This window comes from Dipodomys merriami, unplaced genomic scaffold, assembly GCF_024711535.1.
Source record: "Dipodomys merriami isolate MVZ:Mamm:240054 unplaced genomic scaffold, mDipMer1.0.p SCAF_11, whole genome shotgun sequence".
Taxonomy (NCBI): Eukaryota; Metazoa; Chordata; class Mammalia; order Rodentia; family Heteromyidae; genus Dipodomys; species Dipodomys merriami.
Window position 1 is genome coordinate 13,445,060 of NW_027202382.1, and position 13,447 is coordinate 13,458,506.

General features: G+C 40.8%; 1 protein-coding gene and 1 non-coding gene across 3 annotated transcripts in view; both read left to right on the forward strand.

Moving 5' to 3' along the window:
- Window positions 1-13,447, forward strand: part of Nfx1 (nuclear transcription factor, X-box binding 1) — a 55,532-nt gene that overhangs the window by 34,413 nt on the left and 7,672 nt on the right. Inside the window, exons 11-18 of one of the 2 annotated variants that reach the window (XM_070008706.1) lie at window positions 81-111; window positions 3,927-4,009; window positions 5,339-5,447; window positions 7,035-7,154; window positions 8,265-8,344; window positions 11,563-11,793; window positions 11,983-12,056; window positions 13,012-13,113. In XM_070008706.1, coding sequence (XP_069864807.1) covers window positions 81-111; window positions 3,927-4,009; window positions 5,339-5,447; window positions 7,035-7,154; window positions 8,265-8,344; window positions 11,563-11,793; window positions 11,983-12,056; window positions 13,012-13,113 — 830 coding nt within the window. The remainder of the gene's footprint in view (window positions 1-80; window positions 112-3,926; window positions 4,010-5,338; window positions 5,448-7,034; window positions 7,155-8,264; window positions 8,345-11,562; window positions 11,794-11,982; window positions 12,057-13,011; window positions 13,114-13,447) is intronic. The other variant, XM_070008713.1, reaches the window with a different exon arrangement.
- Window positions 5,974-6,093, forward strand: LOC138822373 (small nucleolar RNA SNORA26). The gene has a single exon (XR_011370412.1). It is a non-coding gene; the product is annotated as a small nucleolar RNA SNORA26 (small nucleolar RNA).

The window sequence follows — 13,447 nt, forward strand, 5'->3', positions numbered from 1 at the left end:
GTGTTAGTTGGCATTTTTCTATAGGCTGTTATTTCAATTGCTCCTAAAGTAGATATTGTTTCTTTTTCTTTCTTCTATAGGAGCTTCCATGTACCAGTCTCAAAAGTGAAGGTATGACAAGAAAAGGGGGTGTGGGTAAATCTCCTAGCATGAAAATGATGTTCTACATATTAATAGATAATTGAGTTGCATTTTGGTTGAAATTCAGTTAAGATAAATTTACATTTTGTGCCTTAGATTGTACTACTTTTTATCAGGGAGAAAAATCATAAATTGAATTCTAGTTCAATTGCTAAAAAATTCACTGAAGTCTTTTGCTAAACTTGCTTTAAAAATGCAGAATTTACTTTAATAAAGCCAAGCATACTCATGTCAGTGGCTTATTTACTTCTTGGTAGGGTGGGTAGAAGAATGGATAAATACATGGGAAAAGTGATTATGTTAATGATAGAATCTGGACATTCACTGTAAAGTTGTTTCGACTTTTTTATATATTTGAAATTTTTATAGTAAAATGTTGGGGAACAAATAGTACCTGTTACCTTTTTACATGCCAGCTCTGATAACTTGGCCCTCTTCAGGCTTGTTTCAACTGCTAGATATCAAGAGCTGAATTCAGATATAGACACAACCGGCAGCCTTTTTAGCCTTGAGGCCTGGAACATTGTTTCTTCTCTAGCTAGTCCTGATGGTGATTTCTATTATATCCTGGTGCTATCCTTATCTTGATAACCATCACATATGGTCTTGTTTAAGTCACCTTAAAGCCTCTTTGGAAAGGTTTTAGAAGGCAGCATGTACAAAATAAAAGCTTTTATTAGAATCAGGAAGAAAGAAGCATTGGTGAGAGAGATTCTGAATCTTTTCATTTTTGTTTATTTTTGAGACAGAATCTTGCAGTATAGACCAGGCTGGCCTGGACAACTCATGATTCTCCTGCCTCAGCCTCCCGAGTGCTGGGATTACAGGTGTGTACCACCACATCTGGTTTTCATTTATTTTCTTTCTTCCTTTTTTTTTTTTTTTTTTCATGCTGGTACTAGGGCTTGAACTCAGGGCCTGTGCTGTTGCTTATCTTTTTTCATTAAAACTGGTTTTCTATCATTTGAGGAACTCCTGTAGTTCCTGTTGTTTGCTGGTTAACTGGAGATAAAAGTCTCACAGATTTGTCTGCTGGGCTCACTTTGAACAGAGGTCCTCAGATCTCAGCCTCCTGAGGAACTAGGATTACAAGCATGAGCCACAGGCACCTAGCTAATTCCCTTTTTATGGCTGAATATTCCATTTTATCTAGGTACCACATTTCACTTGTCTATTCATTTAGTTGGTGGGTATTTGGGTTGTTTCTACCTTTTTTTTTTTTTTTGGTCCGGCTGTGGGGCCTGAACTCTGGGCCTGAGCACTGTCCCTCAGCTCTTCAGCTCAAGGCTAGTGCCCTACCACTTGAGCCACAGCGCCACTTCCGGCTTTTTTCTTTTTGCTTATATGGTGCTGAGGAATCGAACCCAGGGCCTCATGCATTCAAGGCAAGCGCTCTACCACTGAGCCAACTTCCCAGCCCCTGTTTCTACCTTTTGATTATAGTAAATAATCCTGCTTGAAATTTTATACACAAGTTTTTATTTGAAAACATTTTCATTTCTTTGGGTACATAGCTATGAATAGAATTGCTAGATTCTGTGATTTGTTTTTCTTTTTTTCTTTTCTTTTTTCCACTAATACCTAGTGTTCTACCACCTTGATCCATACTTCCACTTTCAGCTTCTTCCTGGTTAATTGGAGATGTGTCTCAAATTTTGTCTGCCTAGGCTAGCTTTAAGCCACAATCATCCAAATCTCAGTCTCCTGAGTGGCTAAGATTATAAGTGTGAGCTACCATGATGGCACAGCCCTATGCTATTTCTTAATGTCTTGTTTTGTTTTACCTCTGAACATGTTAAACCATGCTCTTCCACTGAGCTACATTCCCATCCCTGTATTAATTTTCTGAAGAACTGCCATACTGTTTTCCATTTTACATTCCCATCAGAAATGTATAAGGGTTTTCATTTCTCCACATCCTTACCAAATTTATTTTCTGGGTTTAAAAAAAAAATCAAGCCTTCCTAAGTGAGTGTGAAATAAGGTTTGGCTTTGCAGTTCCCTAATGACTAATGAGGCTGAACTTTTTTCTTTCTTTCTTTCTTTTTTTTTTTTTTTTAACCACCAGTCCTGGGGCTTGAACTCTGGACTTGGGCACTGTACCTGGGCTCCTTTTGCTCAAGGCTAGCACTCTACCACTTGAACCATAGCACCACTTCTGACTTTTTCTGTAATTAATGGACTTTACTGTCTAGGCTGGCTCCAAACCTCCATCCTCAGATCTGAGCCTCCTAAGTAGCTAGGATTACAGGCATAAGCCACCAGCGCCCAGCTGACCTTTTTTTAAAATGCCAGTCCCAGGGCTCTGTCCCTGAGGTTTTATGCTCAAGGCTAGTGCTCTACTACTTGAGCCACAGCTCTGCTTCTAGCTTTTTGGAAGATAAGAGTCTCACAGTTTTCCTGCCCAGGATGGCTTCAAACTATGATCCTCAGATCTCGGCTTCCTGAGTAGCTAGGATTACAGGCATGAGCCACTTGCACCCAGCCTTATCTAGGTACCACATTTCACTTGTCTATTCATTTAGTTGGTGGGTATTTGGGTTGTTTCTACCTTTTGATTATAGTGAATAATCCTGCACATTTTTTCATGTTCTTGATGGCCATGTGTATATCATCTTTGGAAAAAGATCTCTCCAAGTCCTTTGTACAATTTTTAATTGAGTGTGTTGGTCCTTTGTGATAGTATTCTTTATCTTAGATCCTAAACCCTTATGAGATATGAGATTTATAAATATTCTATTATGTGGGTTGTCATTTCACTTGCTTTATGGTATCCTTTGATACACAAAAGCTTTTAATTTTATGCAATTAAATTTATACATTTTTTCCCTTGTGTTGCCTTTGCTGTATTAGCCAATTTTGTCCTGCGGATTAAACCCAGGGCCTCACATATTGGTAGGCAACTGCTCTACTAATCTTAATCTCTAGGTCCTTCTGCTTCCCAGTTTAAAATATGTGAAAGATTCCTTAAAATGGAATTTCTACTTAAATTATTTTCAGGGAGGAAGATGTTATTTGTTTGTCCAAAGGATCAAACTTAAGACCAGTCAGGGACTCTACCACTGAGGTACAGTCCCAGCCCCCACTTAAGTTTTTGGTAGATCCATATGTACTTTAAAAGTATATGCAAACATATACATATATTAAATATGAGTGTACCTTTTTCTCTATATCCTCATCCGTAGCATACAGTAGTCAATCTTGATTTTTTTCTAATTTTTTGTCAACATGACAGGTGAAAACTTTTAATTTTTTATTTTTGCCAGTCCTGGGGCTTGAACTCAGGGCCTGGGCACTGTTCCTGAGCTTCTTTTGCTTAACTCTTAACACTTTACCACTTGAGCCACAGCACCACTTCTGGCTTTTTCTGTTTATGTGGTACTGAAGACTCAAACCTAGGACTTCATGAATGCTAGGCAAGCACCCTACCACTGAGCCACATTCCCATCCCAAAACTTTATAATCTTGGTGTGTTTTTTTTTTAATGTGTTACTGGGGCTGAACTCAGAGCTTTGTGCTGGTTCTACCATTGGCCTAAAAAATGTTTTGTTTTGTTTTGGTCTGAGACTGGGACTCAAACCTGATACCTGATGCTTTTGTTCATTGGCCAGCATCCTACCAAACTGAGCCCATGCCTCCCACCCCAATAATGTTTTAATATGCATATTCATCTTTTTGTATTTACGTTATTTTATTTTTTCAGCCTGTAGTCATTCATGTGTATTGAATGAATGTTTACATCCTCTGCATGTTTGTTTTCTTTTTTTTTTTTTAATTGGCCACAGCAGATGCTACATTTATGTGTGACAAGCGGTGTAACAAGAAGCGGTTATGTGGACGGCATAAATGTAATGAGATATGCTGTGTGGTAAGTGGACTTACCATTATATAATCTGTATCAGATTCCATTCATCCAAAAGACTTGACCATCTGAAGTGTGGCCCAGATACAGAACTCAGTGGAAGGAGCCGCTATTTAACAGTCTGAGTGACCTCATTGTCCTCAGCAGAGAGACTTGAGTCTTTTTTTGTTGTTGTTGAGACTGAGTCTTTTTAAACCTCAGCCAAGTCAGGAAGTCAGACAGTGGCATCTAGGGGCAGTATGGAAAAAGAGAAAGAGGAAAAACAGCAGCCTGCATACCCCAAGGCCCAAGGATTCTATATGAACACACCATCCTCTGTAAGAAGTTATTTGTTAACAAATACCTGGACTTAGCAACTTGAGCTTTGGGCTTCATATACTTGGTGGAGAAAATTACTGTGGCATTTTCTTTTTTTTTTTTTTTTTTACTGTGGCATTTTTCTAATGGGACAAGTTTCATTTATTTGAGATACTTACTTCTATGAAACTACTATCAAGAAGCACATCCTGACTGTTGATACTGTTTTCTTGTGTTTCTTATACATACACCTATATAAAAATTATATATATGTATATGTGTATATATGATAGGATAACACATGTATATATACATAACCATATATGCATATACGTGTATATGTACAAACAAGATAAGATAGCACAGTATCCATACTTAGGTAATGCATATGTATGTATGTATGTATGTATACATACATACATACATGATCATTATATATACATGATCTTTTTTTTTTAGTGTTTACATTGACGAGGTGAAGAGTGGTGAAATTATGCTATATGCTGAGACTGATAAATTAGTATTTGAAGGTCTAAAGACTTTTACCAGTTTCAAACATATACAAAAAGAGACCAATGTAGTAAATCACATCTACACAACATTTAGCTCCAGCAGTGGTCAACTCATGCTTATCTTTTCTCTTCTGTATCCCTACCTTTTCCCTCTTCCTTTTTTTTTTGTTTTTTATTTTTTGTTTTTACCAGTCCTTGGGCTTGAACTCAGGGCTTGGGCACTGTCCTTGGGCTTCTTTTGCTCAAGGCTAACCCTCTACCACTTGAGCCCCAGTGCCGCTTCTGCTTTTGCTGTGTATGTGGTACTGAGGAATCAAACCCAGGGTTTCATGCATGCTAGGCAAGCACTCTACCACATTCCCAGCCCCCTTCCTGTTATTTTGAAGCTGTTCTCCAGTATCATTCCACCCATAAATGTGTTGAACTTTGTTTTTTGTAGCCTGTTTTTATGGAGAATATTTATGTATATGTATATATATGTACATATATATTTTATTTATGAATAAACAGAAATTTCTTCTTTTAGGATAAGGAGCACAAATGTCCTTTGATTTGTGGGAGGAAACTCCGTTGTGGCCTTCATAGGTGTGAAGAACCTTGTCATCGAGGGAATTGCCAGACATGTTGGCAAGCCAGTGAGTGTCATCACTCTCTGTAACTCTTTCTTCTTTTCTTGTTTTCTTCCTACTAGGAATTGAACCCAGGGCCTCATGCTTGCTTGCTAGGACAAGAGCTCTATCATTTGAGATATGTCCCCAACCTCACTCTACATTTTCACAAGTTTCCTAAGTCTCATGTAGTAGCATACTGTTATAATCCCAACACACTAAGTAGGCATTGTCATGAAGATTATGGGTTTGAGGCTTATCTGACCTACAGATAGCTCTATCTTCAGGCCTACCTGTCTCAAATCCCACCTTCCACTCCCCCCCAAAAAAATAAGTTTCCTAGAAATTCAGGCATAGTGTATTTTGAAAGATTGATTTGCTAAGATTGATTTGGATTACTGAAGAAAATACTTCAGGTAGGTTGAAACTTGGTGGTACAAACCTGTAATTCCAGCACTTGGAAGGCAGAAGCAGGACAACAAGAAATTCAAAGCCAGCTGAGCTACATATTGGGGACCCTTGTTTCAAACAAGCAAAAATCCCACCCTTTCCTATGCCCTTTTAAGGCTGACAGTGCTTTAAGAGGCTAACACAGGAAGGTAAAGGATACCTACATAAAACCCAGTGAAGAACTTGTAAAACCCTTATTTGGATCCTGTCTGGAGTCACAGCTAAATTTTTTTTTTTAAAAGTGTACATGGGGCTGGGAAGGTGGCTCAGTGGTAGAGTGCTTGCCTTGCATGCCTGAGGCCCTGGATTCGATTCCTCAGCACCACATAAGCAAAAAGAAAAAAGCCGGAAGTGGCGCTGTGGCTCAAGTGGTAGAGCACTAGCCTTGAGCTGAAGAGCCGAGGGACAGCACCCAGGCCCAGAGTTCAGGCCCCACAACCGGACCGCCCCCCCCCAAAAAATAGAAAGGGCAAGTCAGTGATAATTTTCTCATTGCAATACATTGACCTGTCTTGTCCTTTTTTTGGGAAAGGGCTGCAAGGGGCCGGTCCTGGGGCTTTAACTCTGGGCCTGGGCACTGTGCCTGAGCTTTTGTGCTCAAGCCTAGTGCTCTACCAACTTGGGCCACGTGTGTGTGTGTGTGTGTGTGTGTGTGTGTGTGTGTGTGTGTGTTGGTAACTCAAGATAAGGGTCTCATGGACTTTTCTGGCTTGTCTGGCTTTGAACTACTATCCTCAGATCTCAGCCTCCTGACTAGTTATGATTGCAGGTGTGAGCCACCAGATGCCAGCCTGTCTTATAGTTTGAATGAATTTTTTTTTAACACATGCATGATTTTTGGTTAGGTTTGGCTTTTGAAACAGGGTCTTGCTCTGTGATCCAGACTGGCTTTGAACTGATAACCATACTGTCTTAGCCTCCAAAGTGCTTAATTATAAATATGTGGCACTACATCTGGCTTTTATCTACACGTTTGGAAAACAAATGTTGACTGTGTTATGTAGATCTTTAAAATGTTGACAGCTTTTTATTGTAATACTCAAACTCACTTTTAAACATATACTCACACACACACATATCTCTATGTGCATCTTAATATCTGTATATTCCAAACTCAGGAAGGATTCTTTCATTTCATCTACTTTTTGTTTTTTGTTTCACCAGGTTTTGATGAATTAACTTGCCACTGTGGTGCATCAGTCATCTATCCTCCAGTTCCCTGTGGCACTAGGCCCCCTGAATGTTCCCAGACTTGTGCCAGAATTCATGAGTGTGACCATCCAGGTGAGTCTCTCTTCTCCATACCTTACAGCCTGCTCATACCATGTTCAACATGTTTCTGTTTAACTGCTCTGAGGTCAGGCTCATATAACAACCCTTGTTCCTTGTTTTTCCCTGGACAAGCCTTGTACCATGGTTTTCTTACCTCTGACTCCAGGTAGCTGGGATTACAGATGTATATCACCATGCTTGTCTTTAGAAGCAGTTTAAGAGTACATGGCAGATACCTGATTATTATTAAGCAGATACATCGTAAGGAAAGCAAATGAACATCTGCAGGAGATGAGTGAAAGCTGCCTCATCTACACCTGGGATTTGGCATGTCCCTTTCCATCTCATTTTGGACTTCTTTTTCTACTTGTGCTCATTCTTCAATACTTCAGTGTGAAAAGATACTTTTACTTTCCTGTGACCATTTAGAAAAAGTATTCTGAGTACCAGAATTAGTTTCTTTTTTTTTTTTTTTTTTTTTTTTGGGTCCAGTCGTGGGGCCTGAACTCTGGGCCTGGGCGCTGTCCCTCAGCTCTTCAGCTCAAGGCTAGCGCTCTACCACTTGAGCCACAGTGCCCCTTCCGGCTTTTTTCTTATGTGGTGCTGAGGAATCGAACCCAGGGCCTCAGGCATGCAAGGCAAACGCTCTACCACTGAGCCACCTTCCCAGCTCCAGTTTCTTTATTTTTTATTTAGGTTTTTATGGTACTCTGGACCTTGCTCCTGCTAAGCAAGCTATCCCTCCAGTTTCTAGCCCCAAAGTTTAAAGTTCTATATCATACATCATTTTTAATGTTTCATGTAGTTTATGTGGCCTTACCTAGAGATTAATTCTTTTTTTTTTTTTTTTTTTTTTGTCGGTCGTGGGGCTTGAACTCTGGGCCTGGGCGCTGTCCCTCAGCTCTTCAGCTCAAGGCGAGCGCTCTACCACTTGAGCTACAGCGCCACTTCCGGTTTTCTGGTGGTTTCTTGGAGATAGGAGTCTCACGGTCTTTCCTGCCCGGGCTGGCTTTGAACCGCGATCCTCAGATCTCAGCTTCCTGAGTAGCTAGGATTACAGGCGTGAGCCACCAGCGCCCGGCCTAGAGATTAATTCTTAATGTTACCTTTCTCTTCCTACAGTGTACCATTCTTGTCATAGTGAGGAAAAGTGCCCCCCTTGTACTTTCCTGACTCAGAAGTGGTGCATGGGCAAACACGAGGTAAGTTTTTTCTCTGAGATGTTCTTTATCCCAGTCAGAAATTTATGATTTACTTACACAAGAGTTTTAAGTCTCATTTCTCAATTTTTTTAATTTTTTTTTTTCTTTCCAGTCCTGTGGCTTAAAATCAGGGCCCAGCACTGTCCCTGAGCTTCTTTTGCTCAAGGCTAGCACTTTACCACTTGAGCCACAGTACCACTTCTGGCCAGTTCTGTTTATGTGGTACTAAGGAATCAAACCCAGGGCTTCGTGCTTGCTAGGCAAGCACTCTACCACTAAGCTACACTTCTAGCCCATAAATATACTCTTTTTTTTTTTTTTTTTTTTTGGGTCCGGTTATGGGGTCTGAACTCTGGGCCTGGGCACTGTCCCTCAACTCTTCAGCTCAAGGCTAGCGCTCTACCACTTGAGCCATAGCACCATTTCCGGCTTTTTTTTTCTTTTTGCTTATATGGTGCTGAGGAATCGAACCCAGGGCCTCTGGCATGCAAGGCATGCACTCTACCACTGAGCCACCTTCCCAGCCCCATAAATATACTCTTAAGGAACAGCTTTCTATTGCATTAAAATGTTTATGCAATAAAATAGCCTTTTAAATGTAAAGGTCTGTGGAGTTTTTTTGTTATTAACAAATGTATCTATCCAGACAGTAACCACCGTCACAATCAAGGTATAGAAGAGTTTACTTAAACATTCCTTCATGATCTTTAGAGTTACTTTCACTACCTCTACACCTGGCAACCACAAGCAATGGGAATTTCATGGTTTTTGGGGGAGGTTTTTTGTGTTGGTGCTTGAACTCTGGGCCTGGGTGCTGTCCCTCAGCTCTTCAGCTCAAGGCTAGCCCTCTACCACTTGAGCTATAGCACCACTTTCAGTTTTCTGGTGGTTAATTGGAGATAAGAGTCTCACGGAAGCCAGGCACCGGTGGCTCATGCCTGTAATCCCAGCTACTCAGGAGGCTAAGATCTGAAGACCATGGTTCAAAGCCAGCCCAGGCCAGAGACTCATCTCCAATAAACCACTAGAAAACCAGCACTCGCCTTGATTCTGAAGAGCTGAGGGACAGTGCCCAAGCCCAGAGTTCAAGCCCCTTGACCGACAAAAAAAAAAAAAAAATAGAAAGAAAGAAAGAAAAAAAAATGAGAGAGTCTCACAGACTTTCTTGTCCCTGCTGGCTTTGAACCAGATCCTTAGATCTCAGCCTCCTGAGTAGCTGGGATTACAGGCATGAACCACCAGCACCTGGCTTTCATGAACTTCTTCTCCCAGTTGGCTTTAATCTATTATCCTCCTGATCTCTTCCTCCATACTAGCTGGAATTATAGGCATGAACCACCACTTGGCATGACTCCTGTTTTCGCTGCATGTTTCCTATAGCCTTATAGGCAGCATCATCCTTGCCTTATTTTTACTTTCAGTTCAGGCTGTCATCTCCACATACCAGTGATCCCAGCTACTTGGGATACTGAGATAGGAAGAGTGCTAAGAGGCCAGCCCTAAGCAAAAAAAAAAAAAAAAAAAAAACAAGACTTTATCTGCCTCAGTTCCTAGACAACACTACCCGAAGGATAGGCCAAAATATTTTTGTATGTATATATTTATTTATTTACAATACTTAGAACAAGAAGACTGGAAAAAGTCTCTTGGGTACATTGGAGTCCTTGAACTCCTTTTTTGTTTCCCCTTTAGCACAGATATGGGTTTTCATTTATCTTTGATAATGAACCTTGGCTGTCTTTGCTGTGTCTTGAGATTTTCCTTTTTTTGTTTTGTTTTATTTTTGTGGCACATCCAGGTGCTTGTGCTCTTAGCAAATTTACATGAAGATTGTACACAATGGCATTTTGCCTCTTGGCTTCTTGGGATCTCCACTGCCCATGTTTAAGTCACTTTTCCTCAGCAAGACAAATTCACCAGGTGCTTATCCAGCTCTCTTGCCCCAGCCAGCACTGCCTCTGTGGACCTCCATGTGTTCCAGTGGCTGTGAGTGGGAATGAGGCACAGCTCCCTCATTCTCTACTGTGAATATCACTCTCCAGCTGGCATAGCTCCTACATTGGCTACCACTTTCTGGGACAGCTATAGAATTTCTAAGTATTTCTAGTTGTCTGGCCTCATTTCTTGTTGCCTACCTTAGAAAATTTGTCTCAGGTTACATGTGGCTACTACCACAGATATTTTTGTATCATAAAGAGCATTATTATTAAAATTCAAATTTGTTGCTGTTTTGGGGTTTTTTTTTCAGACTAACCTCTCAGACTTTGAAAATCAAAATGATTATTTTCAGATAAAAAGAGCTCAAAGGGCTGGGAAGGTGGCTCAGTGGTAGAGAGCTTGCCTTGCAGGCCTGAGACCCTGGGTTTGATTCCTCAGCACCACATAAGCAGGAAAAAAAAAGCCAGAAGTGGCGCTGTGGCTCAAGGGGTAGAGCGCTAGCCTTGAGCTGAAGAGCTGAGGGACAGCGCCCAGGCCCAGAGTTCAGGCCCCACGACCGGACCCCCCCCCCCAAATAAAAAAGAAAAGAAAAGAAAAAAAGAGTTCAAAGCCGGGTGCTGGTGGCTCACACCTATAATCCTAGCTACTCAGGAAACTGAGATCTGAGGATCAACAGTCTAAAGCCAGCCCGGCAGGAAAGTTCCTGAGACTTACCTCCTGTAAACCACCAGAAAAACCAGAAGTTGTACTATGGCTCAAATGGTAGTGCACTCACCTTGAGCTGAAGAGCTGAGGGATGGTGCTCAGGCCCAGAAGTTCAAGCCCCAAGACTGACAAAAAAAAGAGAGAGAGCTCAAAGTGGTAGCACATTAGCCTTGAGCAGAAAAGCTTAAGGACAACAACCAGGCCTTGAGTTCAAGCCCCACAACTGACAGCAAAAAAACCTTTTCAGATTGATTTTGTTGTTGTTGTTTTTTAACAAAAGCATCCATACAGTCATATAACTACTATCATAGTCAAGGTGGTATACACCTGTAATCTAAGCACTCCAGAGTCTGAAGCAGGATGATTAGAAGTTCAAGGTTAACCTAGGCTATGTATCAAGATTCTGTTTCAAAAAAAAAAAAATCATGCTGGACATATAACTCAGTGGTGGAATGCCTACCTAACATGTTCAAAGCCCTGGATTCAATCCGCAGCATGGACAAAAACAAAAACAAAAAAACACCACCCCAAACCCCATACAGAAATGAGAACCTGGCTACTTCCTTTTCTCCTAGTTACGAAGCAACATCCCTTGTCACCTGGTTGATATCTCTTGCGGATTACCCTGCAATGCCATGCTACCATGTGGGATGCACAAGTGTCAGAGACTTTGTCACAAAGGAGAATGTCTTGTGGATGAGACCTGTAAGCAGTCCTGCACTACTCCCAGAGCCAACTGTGGCCACCCATGTATGGCATCCTGCCACCCCAGCTTACCTTGCCCTGTGACTGCTTGTAAAGCCAAGGTTTGTATTGTAGGTCATGTCATTCCTAGTATGTCACTTACCATGTTGTCAGTTTGCACATGTGGTTACTTTCTTCTGTCTTGAAAAAAGACACTCACTGACACTATTCTCTGCTGTGGTTTGAGAGAAGCCTGCTTGTTCTTATGGTTCCCACGTACTAACAGTAACTCCAGGCAAATCGTATTTCAGGTAGAGCTACAGTGTGAATGTGGAAGAAGAAAAGAGATGATGATTTGCTCTGAAGCATCCAGTACTTATCAAAGGTTAGTACTACTGAATATTTTTTTTAAGCAGTATGGAGATTACATGCTTTTTACGAGGATTTATTTTCTGGATACTGGTGGCTCATGCCTGTAATGCTAGGTAGTCAGGAAGCTGAAATCTACGGATTGTGGTTTGAAGCCAGCCTAGGCAGACAAATTTGTAAGATTCCTTTACAGTTAACTAGCAAAATCCCAAAATGGAGCTTATGGGTCTAGATGAAGAAAATTTGTGTGTATATAATCTTGTGGAAATTTTTCTTGTTCATTTTTGTTTTTTGTTAGTTTCTAATGCTAAGAGATCAGATCTGCAGGCTTAAACATCTAGGCTAGCACTCTACAAGTAGAACTTTAACCCTAACACTAGAAAGTTTTACAATAAATTTTTAAAAGTTGAATTTTTCACATTGAAAGAAAAGATGCTGCTTTAAAGTTGTTTAATATTTTAATTTGAGGAATATTTTTATTTTTCTTCCTCTTTCTTCCCCTCTCATTCTACCCCACTGCCTTTTCTTATTATACTGTGAGATAGGAAAGGAAGATGTCCTGAAGTCCCTTTCCCAGCATGGGCTTCTGATTACTCTGGGAATCTTGGAACCCATGTGGTCATACAGAGGTCTACATATATGCATGAAGAGGTATTAGGGAAAAACTGGTTGGTTGCATCTCTGATTATATGTAGAAGTGTGTCTTGGATATAGGACCTTAAGCATGAATAGACATCAGGTTGACTGTTGAATACCTAGGATGATGACCCTTGGCCTGGATGTTCAAGGAGGTATTAAGGAATTGTTACCTCTTCACTTCCTGTGTAGCTGCTTGGAATCTAATTGAGGACATATGCCACACATGTGGAGGTAGCTGGTAATGGACAGGCTTACAAGGCCATACAAATTATCTTTTGATAGTTTGGCTTGGAAAGAGGCTTCTGTATCCCTTTCTCTTTTTTGTGTTTCAGAATAGCTGCTATTTCTATGGCTTCTAAAATAACAGACATGCAGCTTGGAGATTCAGTGGAGATCAGCAAGCTAATTACCAAGAAGGAAGTTCAACAAGCCAGGTAAATTTGAAAGTGTATTGATTGATATAGCTAGCTTCTTTCTCCAGTTAGACTTAATTTGTAGAGAGCATAACATTTATCTTAGTCTCCCAACAGTGGTCCCTCACACATAAAGCATATCTTCCCCCAATTTAGATGTTGAAGCCACACACACTAACCTAACAGATGTTACTCAGGACATAACTAAGACCAGAGGACATTATCCAGGCCTCATTCCAGGTAGTTGGCAGGAATGCGCACAGCAAGCCTACAGAATGATAACTGCACCTAGAAGGGGATATTTGTGAAGCATTTTAGACACTGGGGATCCAGGGAACACCCTGAAGCCTACTGA